The sequence below is a fragment of the Varanus komodoensis genome, unplaced genomic scaffold, assembly GCF_004798865.1.
Source record: "Varanus komodoensis strain SLA01 unplaced genomic scaffold, ASM479886v1 scaffold28, whole genome shotgun sequence".
NCBI classification, from domain to species: Eukaryota; Metazoa; Chordata; class Lepidosauria; order Squamata; family Varanidae; genus Varanus; species Varanus komodoensis.
In genome coordinates this window covers 8,630,322-8,646,751 of record NW_025335727.1, presented here as the reverse complement: position 1 = coordinate 8,646,751, position 16,430 = coordinate 8,630,322, and the positions used below count along the sequence as shown (strand labels likewise).

General features: G+C 38.9%; 1 protein-coding gene across 3 annotated transcripts in view; it reads left to right on the top strand.

Annotated features, from left to right (window-relative positions):
• Positions 1–8,557, top strand: part of PRKCI (protein kinase C iota) — a 108,893-nt gene extending 100,336 nt beyond the window's left edge. For all 3 annotated transcript variants that reach the window (XM_044434517.1, XM_044434515.1, XM_044434516.1), the window contains exons 15-18: positions 200–279; positions 1,697–1,786; positions 2,218–2,333; positions 4,119–8,557. In XM_044434517.1, coding sequence (XP_044290452.1) covers positions 200–279; positions 1,697–1,786; positions 2,218–2,333; positions 4,119–4,206 — 374 coding nt within the window. In that variant the 3' untranslated portion in view covers positions 4,207–8,557. The remainder of the gene's footprint in view (positions 1–199; positions 280–1,696; positions 1,787–2,217; positions 2,334–4,118) is intronic.
• The last annotated feature ends 7,873 nt before the right edge of the window (positions 8,558–16,430 follow it).

The following is a 16,430-nucleotide window of genomic DNA, read 5'->3' as shown; positions in this document are numbered from 1 at the left end:
AAGGAGAGCATACTTCATAGAAGATTGCAGGAGTTTTCTATGAGATTAATAAGATACTATGTGGCATCAAAAGTAACCATCCATTGAAATCGTTTAGTCTGATGTTAGCAACTTTTATCATTGTGCCTAAGTCACCAGACATATTTATTTTTAGATTTCTAAAACATTCATGAAATTTGGATCCACTTAATTATTCTAGTTATTCTGGAGAAGCAGATCCGTATTCCAAGGTCCCTTTCTGTGAAGGCAGCAAGTGTTCTGAAAAGCTTTCTTAACAAGGTAAGAGTTCACACTGTATCTGGGTTGAATTTTTGTTGTTAATTTTATATATTGCAGGTATAAATCTGAGAGGACAAAGTTAGAAGAAAACAGGTTCAGAATTTGGTGTGTGAGAAGAAATATCATGAAAGCACTTTAACAATATTTGGACTGAAACTTATTACATTTAAGTCCATGTGTGTTTGTGTTGGATTAATTTCAGTGGGATTTATTACTTTGAACTGGCCCACACAGGTCCCCCATCCAGCCCCCTTCCCAAGCTCCCACCACCTGGAGGTTAGCTAGGAGAGGGATCCCCATTATTATCACTAATCACTCTTGGGTGATAATACTGGAAATTCCAAGATTCCTATCAGTATGCTACTCACTGTCTCAGTAGGGAGGTTGCTTTAGTGATTTGCGTGCATCCTATGCAAGAAGCCACCTTAGCTGAGATGTGGGTGGAAGAGGTTCAGTCAGGGGCAGCTGCATTTTGCATAAGCTTTCCTTGGCTGGAACTGCAGAAGAACCATGGCCCTGTCCCCTGTTGTCATCCATTCCATTGAGCTACCACTGATGCCCAAGGAGGGACATCTAGTTTTCCACCTAAAATAAGTGCCCTACCCCTGGTTTAGTCCTTTCATTAGATACTTGGGGACAAGCTAGATGTGATGTTTGGCCTTGCATGCTGATTTTTGTTTAATAAAGAGCTGATATGAGTGGAGCTGTTCAGTTGGAATCAGTCCCCTGCTTCTGTTGCTCACAAAAGGAGAAAAGACAGACCACAGAGAAAAGACATTTAGTGAACAAAACTAAATAGTTTGACCATAGTTTTGTTAACTTCTGAATCTTCACACTTCCTGGTTGAGCATATGTGCATCTGACTTCATCTTTTGTTTTTTGCTTAAACTAGATTTAAAAGGTTATATAAATACTGTGGAAAGTGAATTAAAGCTTTAATATTAACATTAAATGACTTAATGGCTGTGCTAAGCTTGCTACTAAACTATCTCTATTAAGACTGTTAGATCTTATCTAAAATTTTAGATAAGAAAATTTAATGATTTCCACCTATGAGCAGATTAATATGAATACAATATCTTTTAAGCTTTGTCATAAAGAAAGCAAAATAGAAACTTGTAACCCAAGCTGTTGTCTGAATGCATATGATGCAGCAATTTTGATGAGGCTAAGCATGCCTGAAACAAGTCAGTAACACGGTAGGACATTTCTAAGAGCTCTAGGGATGCCATCTTATAAGTATTTAGGGAAGAAGGTGAGATATAGTCACTGTTCTTAAAGCAGTTTGAATGGATAGCAGATTATATCATCATAATCTGAACTAGAGATACATTTAGTACACATCAATCTTGGTTGCAGCTGCAATAGTATAAATTTGATTTTCACTAATTATCTTTCTATATTTTTTCTACAATAGGATCCAAAAGAACGTTTAGGATGTCATCCTCAAACAGGGTTTGCAGATATTCAGGGCCATCCATTTTTTCGTAATGTTGATTGGGATCTGGTAGGTATGCAATGTATAATTGTAGGAGTTTTATATACAGTAAATTATTGAGGTTTTTTTCTGTTCAATTACCCTTTGTCACTAGAAGTGAAAAGTTGTTGACTATTCTCAGTTTTCCCCATACATTTTGTATTCAAAGCATTTATTATTAGTAAGAGCTAATAGTATATTAAGTATAATCATACTAGCATGTCTTTACTTGGTATACTTTCAAAAGTTTGGAAATATGCACCAAAAGGGACATGTTGTCAGTTCATTGTAATAAAGCAGTAAGATGAGGTGAGGAATTCTAAACTTGCATAAATAATCTAGTCAGTTGTTTCCCCTTCCAAGGGACATGTGAATTCACTTTCATGCAAAACTATTAAAACTATCCCTCCCTCCCTTTCTTTTAACAAATACTGTCTAATTCTGTTTGAACTTATTCCTAGATGGAACAAAAGCAGGTAGTTCCTCCATTTAAACCAAATATATCTGGAGAATTTGGTTTGGACAATTTTGATTCCCAGTTCACAAATGAACCTGTTCAACTCACTCCTGATGATGAGTAAGTAAATATTTACTTATATTAGTAAATAAGATAGGCCACTCTTTTGTAAACCTCAGTTAGCCCACTTGCTGCTGTGACATGCAAGCAGTACATAATTGCTAATACTTTTATGGCTAAATGGAAATTTTCATGCTCAGAAACCTTATTGCTTAGGAGTAGCAACAGGCAGAGCTATCAGCACTGCATCTCTCTTGTGAGTATCCTGAACACATTCCCCTAGCTACTGTTGACAATAGGATCCTGGCCCAGATGGCTCTTCTGTCTGATTGATGGTGACCACTCTTATGATCCTAGAGATAAACAAGGACTCCTCACTGTGCTCAACAGAAAGGCAATTGGTAGATCTTACAACTCAATATCAACTTTAAGATTGTTATGGCCAGAGCACAATTTTGCTACTCCTTCCTTAGATGGCTCAGTATAGTAAAATGCCTAATGCTTGGTCAGATGTTTTGTCCCTCTAACTCAAAGCTGCTATTTGGGTCATATGGGCACAACTTCAGAGAATCTATTTTAGAAATGTGTAACTCAGCTCTACTTCAAAGTACTTGAGGTAATGCACAATATATAAAACATTAACTCAGGGTCTGTATTATTTCTTTTCTGTCTAGTAACATATACAGTGCTGCCTTGTAGTTTAAATGACTAACAACTTCGAACAATCCAGAGTTTGAAAGTGGGAGATAACATGGCGCTGCAGTTTGAACCATGCTTCCAAGTTCAAACTGCGAGCAAAGTGAAAAAAAAGTGGCCGCAGCAAAAACATCAGTTGTTCACCCAAGTTGAAGAAAAAATTATTACAGTAAAAGACACATTGCCATTAATCAAAATACTCCCCCTTGTTTCGAACACACTTACCCCATTGTTCTTGCCACTTTCTGAAGCAGTTCTGGAAGTCCTCTTTCATGAGTGCCTTTAGTTTTGAATCGATTCATCTTGTTTTCAATCAATTCAGGACATCTAGGCAGCCACGACAGTGCAACTAAAGACATGCACAAAAGAGGACTTCCAGAACTGCTTCAGAAGCGGGGGGGGGGGGGGGGGGGGGTGTGGGGGGGGGGGGGGGGAGTATTTTGATTAATGGCAATGTGTCTTTTACTGTATTTTTAAAAATTTAACTGTATTTTTTTATCACACCTCGTATATAACCTTAAGATTAATTCTTTTCAGGAGGCCATATTTGCAGTTTAAGTTTACCAACATGGGTATTGTTTAGGGCCTGTTCACTCTAATTCACTTTCCATTACTTATAATGGAGAAAATTGAACAATTTTGAACAATTCAGAGTTCAAATGGCCTCCTGAAACAAATTAGGTTCGCAGTAACTTGGAGGCTCATTAGAGAGTGGCAATAGTGTGTACGTATTACTTTCTGTTTCAAGATTAGATAATACTGGTTATGAATATTTGAAAGAAACCCAAGACAGACTGATATGCAAAGGCAATATTGTAGAACAAGAGCAATGTAGCAGTTAAGTAAAGGTGACATTTCTTAGAGCTGGACTGGGTTACAGTTTTTTCACAGCTTCTGGTATTTCTTGAAGTTTAATGATAGGCAATGCACCTAACAAAGTATTTATCACCTCCACAAAACTAAAAATTCCTAGGGCATCTTGTGGGAAAAGATACCAAAGAAGCCAATATAAAACAAGCTAGCAGTAGTTTTTATTCCAATTAGAGCCCTGATGAGCATCTTTCTTTAGGAACCAGTAGAATCACTTTATAAATATTAATGCTATTTCTGACAATAGATATTTCATTATTACACTGTTTTTCCTTTCAGTGATATTGTGAAGAAGATTGACCAGTCAGAATTTGAAGGCTTTGAATATATCAATCCCCTTCTGATGTCTGCTGAAGAATGTGTCTGAGCTCCCACTTCCATACTGTGCCATTTTTTTGCTGATAATGTTTTTCTGCATGGATGAACAATTTACTTTTGGGAAGCAACTGATAAGACACTTAACTTTGTCATTTGACAACCTAGTATGTACTCTCCATTAACTTGCTATAAACAGAATGCTTTATTGGAATATAAAACATTAAAACAGATTTTGCCAAAGTTGAACTCTTACACTGAGGCAACTGTTTGCCTTTAGGCTGATTAATATGAAATAGAGGACATTACAAGCTACTCTACCTGAAATGTAATGAAGCTCTGTTTTTAAAGTACTTCTGATAAAGAGCACCTGGTGGGTTAAGTTACAAAACAAATCCTGGTTCACACTTAAAGCTAAACACTTGGTTTAGGGACTGAGCCACAAGATTGAAAATGTTGTTCTTCTCTTCTAGCTGTTTTCAGTTAATGTATCTGCTTGTTGCCAAGCCATGTTAAAAGAAACATATGTTACCAGATTCACTTTTGAGAACACTGATTAAGCTGCTTTTTAGATTGCATTTTGAAATACATTCACATTGGTGAGGATAAAACCAAATCAGATAGAAGGTAACAGAGGATGTTGCACATAATAGCACAGTCTGCTCCTAATCTTTACATCTTAGTTTAGCATTTAGTGTGTTACAGTTCTAGGGCTCTGATCCTATGCACACTTAGAAGTGAGCCTTATTGGAATTGGTAGGAGTTACTTCTGAGTAACCCTGCATAAGATAATATACTTCCAAGACTGTCTTTTATACTACAGTTGAGGCAACTCTTCAGGTTCATAGCTGAAGCCTTGCTATTTCCTTAGACTTGGTAACAATAACACAACATTTACTTTAACCTTGATTGAGTCAAGGGTGGATACATGCTTTCTTGGCAGGGGTGATTTTGCATGTGACATAAGAAAATTTTGCTTTTAAGAACCAGGTGGTAAACTTGACTTCAAAATTACTTTTCCTTTGGCACTACAGTCATTTGGTACACATGCTTGCTAAGTAAATGAGTGCCTTCCTGAGCTTGTCCTTGCAGAAAGGGCTAATATGAAGTATGCTGTCAGTTAAAGGTAATTTGCTTTTTTTTAAAGGAAAAGTAGTATTCAGCACAAATAGGCAGCTAATGTTCACAAATAAGACTTATGCTATCTTTTTCATATTAATGTAGCTTCTGTTAAGGTAGATCAGAAATTTTCACAAATTGATACACAGTTCTCATACTGCCACTTTAAAGTTTGAAAAGAATTCCATCACCACTGCAATCGGATGTCTCTATGAATGTGATTGGAGAAGTAGCTAGTATTTAAGATCCTCTTATAGTTCTATACATTCAGTTCTTATATATTTGCAAATGTTTTCTGAATGCAACCATATTAGGATAAAATAAAAATTCAAAGCAGTTAGAGTTGTAAAATTTCTAGAGATGTTGAAGCCCTGGGGGAGAAAAACAAACAGCAGAAAATGAGAAAGAAAGAAGCAATAGTTTTTAGTACACTTTATAGATCTAAAGTTATTTTGTTGCTTTAGGATAGCTATCCCAAACCTGGTGCCCTCCGGCTGCATGACCAGAGGTCAGGAATGCTGGGTTTTGTAGTTTAGCATATCTAGTGAACAGCAGCCTTGATGTTCCTAAAGTTTTATGTTATATAACTTGGTTTGCTCATAGAATTACCATTATTTAAAATGTTTCAAAATTCTTCCAAAAGGCAACCTTATGGAGATGCCTGCTACCCTCCAAATATGCAGGATTATAAGCATAATGTAGGGGGTGGGTAACATCTGTGCTTTTCTGTGCTGCAGAGCACCTAGATGCATTATTTTTGGCTAAGTGCAGCTCTTTAGAATGGGTAGGAAGGAGGCTGAGGCATCACCAGGATACCTTGTGTCCTGGCAGTGCGGCCCCCTCAGAATGCCTCCAGAAGTCTTCTCCAAGGTTACATTTACAACCTTAAAGAACCAGCCACCATGGTTTCTTCCATGCCAACTGAGGAGGAGTGAGGAAAGGGGATCTTAGGATGAATTCCCAGCTTAGAAGTTCACAGTGTTGAAAGTAGGCCTGTGGCCATTTATACATTTTCTAGAAGCTATAGGATTGTGCTCTTAGCAAATCCGTAATTAATGGCTGAATGGAGCACCCTTCTAATATATCAAATACTATTTTATGAGCAAACCAAATTATAAATAGGAAAATATATCCTGTAGGTCTGATCAGAGAGAACTTCAGCAATTAGTCCCTGAAACAACTGAATCATCCTGGAAGCCAAAAGAAGCAGAAGGAAAACTGATATAAAGCATTTGTTCTTGTTTCTATGGAAGTATAGTGAAATTTCTAAACCTGTCCCTTTTTGTGAGGTAAATCTTAGAGAAATCTGATCTGATGGAAAACCCATTAAGACATTATTTAGCTGAAAAAGAGTCAGATTAGGAATGGTAAGCAACCTTTATTTAATTTAAGAATCCTTAAGGAATCTCAACCAATTATTTGAAGAGTGTTGTTTGATTCACTTTAGTACATGTTTTTTGTTTGCCACTAGAGACAGCCATTCACAACAATCTCAATGCAATAAGCTATGCCATAGAAACCAGTCTACTAAGTTCCTTTTTGGCAGAGTAGGGTTATTCTAGTGGTAGCAGTTATAGCTAAAGCAGTCATTCCTAGTTGTGAGGTCTAATTGTGAACTTTATTGAAAACTATGGCCATGAATTTTATAGCCCTAAGCCTCAGAGTTAATTTTTAAGGAGGGATGACCTACATGCTTTTCTGTTGTATTTGGTAGTGAGATAACCTACAGTGTTTCTTTCACATGTGAGTTATAGATTAGGGCTATTTCAGCTGACTGCTATAGCATCTAAGCAGAACAAGTGTAGAAACACAAGATTCGGTCAAATAAAACCCAGATGGTCAAGAATGCACATTTCCTTGCATCCTATGGTAAAGGGATTTTACTCACATATTTGCAAAACTCTGCATGACTTGGAGAATTCCCATTAGATCAATAAATTCAATAAGGAATGGAATAACTATGCAGGGCACCTGACAGGATTAAAAACATTTCCCCCCCCCCCCCATGGCTTCATTATTTCCAGGTATTTTCCATCTCCCTGTCTTCCTGTAAAGCTGTTTGCATTAACTGTTTCCCCCCACATTTTTCTTTTTTTAAATCTTAGCATTCACATCTCTAAAATAATTTACATAACTGAATGAGCGAATTCTAAAAGTCTGCATATAATGGCATGCCAAATAAAATCCCATATTGCATTCTAAAAATCAAGGAACCACTGGCTGGAGTTATCAGTTATGTGCTTTGCTTGATTATAAAGTACTTATAAAGAAATATAAATAGGCCATGTAGAAATACACAATGCTAAACTTTAATCTGAATAGATGCAGTGGAATAATAGTGCAAAACCAAGTACATCATGGCCTTCTATGATGTTAATCACTTTTACCTACTGTCTTTTATGGTATATTTCTGCATCAAGGCAAAAAATTGCCTGTTAAAACTGTATATATTAGATTCATTCTACTTTCAACAGGCTGATAGGTTGAACAGGAAGAATTATCCACTTTGATACTTGACCAAATGCATGTCATTTACAGGGTACCTCTAAAACTAACTGCGCTATAAATGACTGAATTAGTTATCTGTGTTTATATTCTTTTGGAGCAGATGAGATATTTGTTTGTGGTATAATGTAAATAATTTATTTCATTTGAGTTATACTTATCAGATTGTTTTCTAAAGTGTCTGAAAATAAGCCACTAACAGTGATTCACTTTGTAAGCTGCATGGTACAAAATGGCTGTGTATCAGAGGTACATTTTTTGACTCGCACAATTAGTGATTGAAATTCTAACATCCAAGATTTTTCTGTTTCCAAGCACAAAAGCAATGAATTTTCAGATGTTATAATATACTCCCACCCTGTATATATCTTTGTAATATATATATATATATATCATGTTGTGATGTCAACTTTAGCAAAGATTTGAGTGGTATGTTAAAAACAAATGTCAATTTTTTGATTTATTTTTTCATATCTGTTTCAGACAAGTGCCATGGTATAAACTGTTCATTTTTAAACTTTTTAAATATGTCAAAGCTGTCTTAAAATATTGAACAGGGAATTCAGACATGGACAGCTAATGCAGCATGATGTTGGGAAGTAACCTTTCTTTTTAGTATAAATATTGAACTGATGAGTGCTTCTTCTCATCTTGTACTGTATGTTTCTTTCATTTTTCAGTCTTGGTTATTATGCTGTGTAATCATCTATATGTCTACATATTTTTTTACTGTTCATTTTAAGTTTCAAAATAAAGCAGGGCTTTTGTTTTAAATCCTATACACTTTTGTGTTCTTTTCTCAAGTATTCTAACTAGCTTTATTTACTTATTTTACTATTATATGCAGGTGGCGCAGTGGTTTAAACTGCTGTGCTGCTGGGCGGGTTGATTGAAAGGTTGCCGGTTCGAATCTGCACAAGGGGGTGAGTTCCCGTTGCTCCGTCCCAACCTTGCAGTTCGAAAGCATGCAAATACAAGTAGATAAAAAGGTACCACTTCGGTGGGCAGGTAGCAGCGTTCCGTGCACTTCGATGTTTAGTCATGTCGGCCACATGATCATGGAGACTGTCTGCGTACAAACGCTGGCTCCCTCGGCTAGGTAACGGAGATGAACACTGCCCCCTAGAGTCAGGCATGACTGGACTTAATGTCAAGGGGAAACCTTTACCTTTACAAGAACATGTGAAATATTTGACCAGTTAACAAAGAATTGGGCTACAGTGAAAAATAACTCTCAAATTCTAAACTATCACAGAAATCTGTAAACAGGGCATAGTATTCAAGATGGAGTGATGCTAATTAGTAAAAAGGAATGCATTGTTAAAGTATTATTCAATCAGGTTTGTTGTCTTGATCCCTCAGACCCACTGAGGGTATCTGTAATATTGAGCCTAGATTCCTTATTCTGATGTCGTCCTTGTGTGTCCCTGCTGGGTGGAGAGAGTGGCTCCTAGGAAAAAGGGCTTTTTCAGGGGTAGAACCTCTCTTACAAAATGTACTTTCCAGAAAGTCTTGTTATTTTGGCACCAGCTGAAATCCTTTTTTCCCTCAGACCTTTTAATCTTTCATTTCTAATTTTGTTTGATTCTCTATCACATTTTTATGCAACTTTAATATTGTTTAGTTTTATTATACAACTATATTTTCTGTGTGTCTTTTGCTTTGTTATAAGCCACTCGGAGAACTTGGTTATGGACAGTGGTGCTATTAGAGCGGGACTTTGGGATAGAGGTCCAAGACTCTCTGCTCAGCAGAAGAGCCATCAAATGCAGCAGGGCTGGGTTGCTATATTTTGAAATGAATTAAAAAATGCACATTAGCATCTGAAGAGTGGGGGCCTCGAATTACCTAGCTGTGCCACTGGCTAGATGATGATGTAATGGGGTTGTTTCCTCCAAACCCACCCTCTGCTGCTAAAATCCTGGGTATATATTGCATGCATCTTCCTCCTCTTTGCAAGAGCAAACATAATAATTACCTTATATGACTGCAATGACTCTATGACTCAATGAACCTATTGTTAGTTTTTGAAGCAGACCAGGCAGGTAGGACTTGAACCTTGGTCAGAGTCCAAGGAGAAATGGTGCATCTTGGCTCATTAGGACTTCCATTCTCTTGAATTTGAACTTGCTATTAAGCCATGTTCCAGCATCACTGACTCTCTGAATCCTACTCTTCTGCCTTCTGTTGTACACCTGACCAACAGGTGAGTATTCATTCGCTTCTGTTCATTGTTTAAAAGGTTATAGTAGTAAAAGATACTAACCTATACTAAGTTCCTGTTTGGCATTAAGGCAGTGTTACTATCTTGTTTAGTAATATTAATGTATTTTTAATTGACATGAAACAGTGGTATGAGCTAACACACTTGGTTGTGGCTGATAGCAGCTTGCTTGTTATTGGCTTTTTTGTGGCCCTTCCTGGAGTGCTGCTACATCAGCGGATTTCTAAAAGACTGAATGCTGAATGCAGCAACGAGCAATTTATCCTCACCCAATCTGGAAAAGTTTACCTTCATCCTAAGCATATGGAGGTTGTAATTACTCAGCACTGAACTACTTGGGATAAGGACAGAGATCCTTTTGGTTTTCCAGGACTGAGCCATGTATTTAAAACAGACTCTTCTAATACTAAACTCCAGGAGGTCCAGTCGAAATAAAATTGTTTGCCAGTTATTTCAGTGCTTTGGAAAAGCTGATTTTTGAAAATTATAGTGGACATATGCAATACGGCAGGGGTGGCCTGACTGCTCAGTGGAAGAGCCACATATGGTAAGTGTGAGATGTCCGAGAGCTGCAAGTGGGTGCCCACTGGCAATAATGGAGGGGGGAGTGTGCAGGTGCCATGCAGCAGGGGGCACATGGGTGCCCAGGGGCACCTGCAGCAGCGAGCAGCAAGCTGCAAAATAAACTTGAAGAGCTGCAAGTAAATTTGCAAGCCTCACTTTGGCCACCCCTGCCATATAGCATGGCTTAATTTCTAAATGAAAGGTGCTAAGCTCCACTTAGTCTCTAGGAGTTAGGCTCCTGCCCTCCCACGTGGAAAGTACTATTACTGCCCCTAGATACGTAAATAATTATTTCTCAGTGGGAAGATTTATTTATTTCTGTAGTGCCTTTCTGAAATCTACCAAGACACACTGTATAAATGGTACTCTGCACATACATAAAAAGCATTCTTCCCTTTGTAAAAATCCTGGTGTGCAGGACAGGGAGTTTAAAAATCCCATCTCATCAACTCAGTTATTCTTGCAGCACAGAAGTGGTTATCCTTTGAGTTATTCATACATAGTCTAAATTATATAAAATGGGTGGATTTGCACATCATGCTAAGCCACCCTGCAAATAAGCTACATGGTGAATTCTATGCAGAACAGTCCATGCTGCGTCCAGCAGATAGTAAGGGTCACCATGGTTTGTTCTCTCCCCACCCCCCCACCCCTGGCTTGGTCGTCCACTCACTATTCCAGTGTCCTTTGCAGCAGAACCCTCTGTGTCTACCATCTGTGCCATAAATTGCTATCCCTTTTTAATTGCCACCATTAAAAAAAAGAGGTTCAGAAAAGTGCACTTGGAGTTGGTGCAGGGCTGGTCCCTGGAAATTACACAAATAATTACACATTATGTATTTCTATTCTTTCATGGGTGCGTAAGTGTGCACTTCAACTGCCTTGCCTTATCAACGATCATTTAAGTTTCAGCTATCAAATGCAGTCAGATATATGGCAATTGGCAAGGTGAGATTGCACATTGGCTAATTTATTTGCACACAGTGCTTAACTGTCAGATGAAGAGTAAAGGGAAAAGTAGTGAAAATAAGTGCACCAAAGGGGGATGGCAACAATATCACCTCCTTAACAATAAGATCCTTTGGTTTTTATGTGCTAAACCAATAGTTCAGTGCCTGCCACCTTTTCAATACTTCCCCAAGTCTCCATTTGCTCCAAAAAGAAAAGATACACACGTTTTTGGAGAACTTAGTGCAATTCCCTAACAGTTCAGAAGAAATTGCTTTTATAGAAGCGGAGACTGGGAAAGGATAAAAATTTAATGCCTGGCAAGTAAATAAAGGGAAATTGCATAAATTTGATTGCTGGGAGGTAAAAGGAGAGAAAACAGGTGTACCTGCAGTAACTGCTCCATTACTGCAGTTGCAAAAATCTTGCATCAATTTACTTCCCAGTTATTAAATTCATTTATATTTTGCAATCCAAAAGAGTGCAGATACTCCCAATGTTTAAAAGAAAAAGAGGTGGCAAAGCAGGACAGCAGTGTTGTCAGTTGCAGTAGGACTTAGAGCTGTTCCCTCTATGGGGCACTATTCACTTGGTCCTTTTTCAACTGCCTCCTCAGTCTGGGCTTGGTTGTTTTGGGTTTGGAGTTGTTGGGTTTTGTTTTTTTCTTTTGGAGGGCAGGACTCAAAAGAGCTGCTGAAATGGTGAAGGGTTAGAATCAGTTAAACACTGAAAAGCCAGCATATTACATTGTTCAGGGGGTTATATTGTTTCTGTCCCCTTTGGTACACCTGCCTCTGCAGCTTTTCCTCTTTACTTTTCAACTGACAGATGGCAATTCTCAGCACTTTAGCTATGTGCAGTTTCACCTTCTCAGTATTTTACCTACTCCACTTCCATTTGAAAGTAGAAACTTGAAAGGTCATTGACAAGGCAAAATGAACAATTTTGTTACAATTTTCTGATGCTGCAAACATTAGTAAAAGCCCAGTAAACCAGTGACTGTCACTCTAAATTGACGCTTGGGCTTTGGCAAAGAGGCTTTCATTAGCAACAGCAAGGTAAAATTATGGAAGGCTACATGGGTTTTTGTGTCTCTTGCTGAGTGACTCACTAGCCAATTCCTAGAACAGGCCATGATTTGTCATGGTGGCTTCAACAGGAAGTGTCGATGGCCACCCATCCGGATGGCTTTTAAAAGGGATTGGATAAATTCATAAAGGAAAAGGCTACCAGTAGCTACAGGCCTTGCTGGCTATGTGTTGCCTCCTTTAGTAGAGGTGACATGCCTTTGTACACCAGCTACTGGAGAGCTTGGGCAGGAGGAGGTCTTGTGTCCATCCTGTTGAGGGATCCTGTGGACAGCTGCTTTGCTACCATAGTGCTGGACTATGAAGAATGTAATTTCTTCCTGATGACCAAACAAGAAGGGTCAGTTATTTAGGGTTCTATTTTTATTTGTTTATTAGATTTGTTTAAAGGCCACCCAGTAGCATCATTCTATGAGAGAGACAAAATAGGATTGAAAATATAAAATAAGCTTCTATCAAGGAGGTCAGAATGTGTAATGATAAGCCTGGAGTCACTGGTTTGTCACCAGAAGTGTAGGTCAAAATAACCACGTACAGAAGTAACTGAATGTTTTCTGCTATGATTTTTTGTTTGTTTTTTACTAACTACAAAAAGCTAAATGCATAAATTTCTTGTGCCTGATGACTGTCACAGCTGGTCCCAACTGCAGATGGGCTCACTCTATTGTTAGTGTGCACCTTTGATAAAGAGTGTTTTAAAATAAAAACTTACTTGCTGGTGTTGCCGGTCTTAGTCAGACAATGAACACAGGGGATTTTTTTCCCTCAACAACTAAATGGACCTTGGGTCTGATCTAGCACAGTTCTTATGTTATTGCTGCCCCACAATAAGCCGGGAAGCAATCTGTATTTCACTACACAAAACCTCACTAGTTATCCATGATGGGCTACCTTGTTGTGTGAACCATGTTAATGTGAGGAAAAACTATATCCTGCAGAAACTTGACCTAGTTTTTTAAAAAATTAAAACCCTATGTCTAACATATATTCAATAGAATGCTAATTGTAAAGGACTGAAATTATTTAATGTTTTGTACTTAGTTTCTAGTCATGCTGGGTCAGATCAGGGATCCATCTAGTTAAGCATTCAGTTCACACAGTGAACTGGATCCCAGGAGCCCACAGGATCCCAGGAACAGAATATTGGTACAATAGCTCCTCCTACCCCAGTTCCCTAGCATCTCAGGTGTTGAAAGCATTCCTCACAGGAGAGTTGCTCCAACATCTTGATTATTTAGTTGTCCTTCTCTGCACTTTTTTCAAACTCCATAATCATCTTTTTCAGGTGCAGTCACCAGAATTGTACACAATATTTAAAGTTCAGTCATACCAAACGCTCGTATAAGGGGAGTATGATCTTGGCAGGTTTATTTTCAATTCCTTTCCAAATTATGCCTAACATGGAGTTTGTCTTTTTCACAGCAACTGTGTACTTCATGGGTCCTCAAACTATGGCCCGCGGGATGGATCTGACCTGCCGTGGCCATCCATTTGGCCCATGCCGCCATTCACTGCCCACACGCGTGCTTGCTGTGAGGGCAGGGAGGTAGTGGCTTCCTCACTCGGAGATGCTCTTTGAGCGAGCAAACCGCTGTCTGCCTCCCGTGCACATGTGTTCGGAGATGGTCTCCGAGCAAGCAAGCCACCGCCTGACTCCCGTACATGCGCACTCGCTGCTGCCTTGCAGCACGGGCAGGGAGGTGGTGGCTCGCTCGCTCAGAGATGGTTTTGGACTCACTGGGTGATGCTGGGAGATCTCCGAGCGAGCCACCACCGCACGCACCCAATGCCACCTCGTGCATGTCCAATGCCGCCTTGCGCACGCCCGATGGCACCTCACCAACCCGCACCCCCACCTCACCAGCCAGTGATGGTCACCGCAGCCTTTCAACTGGCCCCCTATTCAAAAAGTTTGAGGACCCCTGGTTTACTGGGTCAACATTTTCATTGAGTTGTCAACCACAGTTCCAAGATCCCTTTCTTGATCAGTCACTGCTAGTGCAGGTTCCATCAGCTTACAATTGAAATGGTGTGTTTATCCCAAAAATGCATTGAGCTGCTTTTGCCATTTTGATGTGCATTCACCTAACTTGGAGAGATTCCTTTGGAGCTCTTTTTTGTTTTAGGTTCCCTAATTAGTTCAGTGGCATAAGCAAACTTGGCCATTTCACTGTTCACTGCTAATTTCAAAGCATTTATGAATAGGTTGAAAAACATTGGTCCTAATATACAACGCTGAGGGGACAACATAGTTTATATCCCTTCAATGGGAGAAATTACCATTTATTCTCACTCTCTGTCATCTTTAACCAGTCACTGGCCCATAGGAGGACCTCCCATCTTATTTCAAGACTGAGTCATTTGCTCAGGAGTCTTTGATGAAGGACTTTGTAAAAAGCCTTTGGGAAATCCAAATGTCTACTAGATCACCCTGTTAATGTGCTTATTGATACTCTCAAAAATCTCAAACATATTAGTGAGATAGGACTTACCTCTGCAGAAACCATGTTGACTCTTTTTCAGCAGGGCTTGTCCCTCTGTATGCATACTGATATGCTTTCAAGCAATTTAACCAGAATAGATCTTAATGCTGTCTGGTCTATTCCCAGATCCCAATTTTAAAAGATGGTGCTACACTGACCATTCTTCAGCCCTCTGGTATACAGGCCAACCTTAAATATTTTTGTATTTTGCTTTTCCTTGTCAGCAACCTTGTCTTTGAGGGAACAAACTTTCCCCGACAACCAGGAGCTCATTTAGAGCACGTTACTCCCCAGCTAGCAGTCATACAGATGGCACTCAGTGCAATTTACTAGATAGCTCCCACACCCCTGCTGGCTGTCTGCTTTCATAAATGAACTTAATTGGTGCTATTGAGTTTGTTTACCTGGAAAACCTGGGAGAGGTTTTTAGTTTATTGGAAGTAGTGGGTTTACTTTGTATTTTTAATTTAAGTTCACACATACTATGAGATGGGAGAACACAGTTTTCTGTCCTGTTCTCCTCAGCTTGTTGTCAAACTTGCATGGTTCCTTAACTTGCTTATGTGTTAGTGCTTTGTCCCTGGGTCTGAAATGCTTTGTCACTGGGGCTCCTCAATAGCCGTTTCCTTTAACCCCAGATAAGTGATGTTGTTTCTTGGTAGCTCTACTGCTAATTATAGATCAATATAGTAACCTCCCCTCTAATACTAAATGAATATTAAGGATCTCATATGTCAGCCATTCTGACTTGCTGTGACACTGTGTTCAGCAACATAAAAGATTAACTACCATATATAAAATGCACATGTAAGCATCAATGTGTTATTGGAACGTTGCTTGCACCAATATGATGATGTTAGTTGCAAAGTCGCGTCCAACCCATCACGACCCCATGGACAACATTCCTCCAGGCCTTCCTGTCCTCCACCATCCCCTGGGGTCCACTTAAGCTCACAATGACTGCTTCAGTGACTCCATCTATATACTTATTTACTATTATTATTATTACCTATTTCAATATTGTTATAAATTACTTGAACCAGCAGTAACTACAGCCAGACTCAAGAAAAATGTATGTGCTTTACTAAATGACAGCAATCAAGCCCAATAGCCTAAGGATTCATGCTTATACTCATAGTTTACAACATCCAACACTGGAAGCTGACAGAGGAAAATTTGATGGACACGTGGCCATGAAAGCTGCACAAGGTATATAGCCAGTAATTTAAATGCACATCTTTCATTATGCCCAACAGATTTCTGGCAAGGAACTTTATTTTAAAGAATTTTCTGTATGGTATATAGTAAAAAAAAAGGCAAAGTAATTTGAAGATCTCTTTATAGC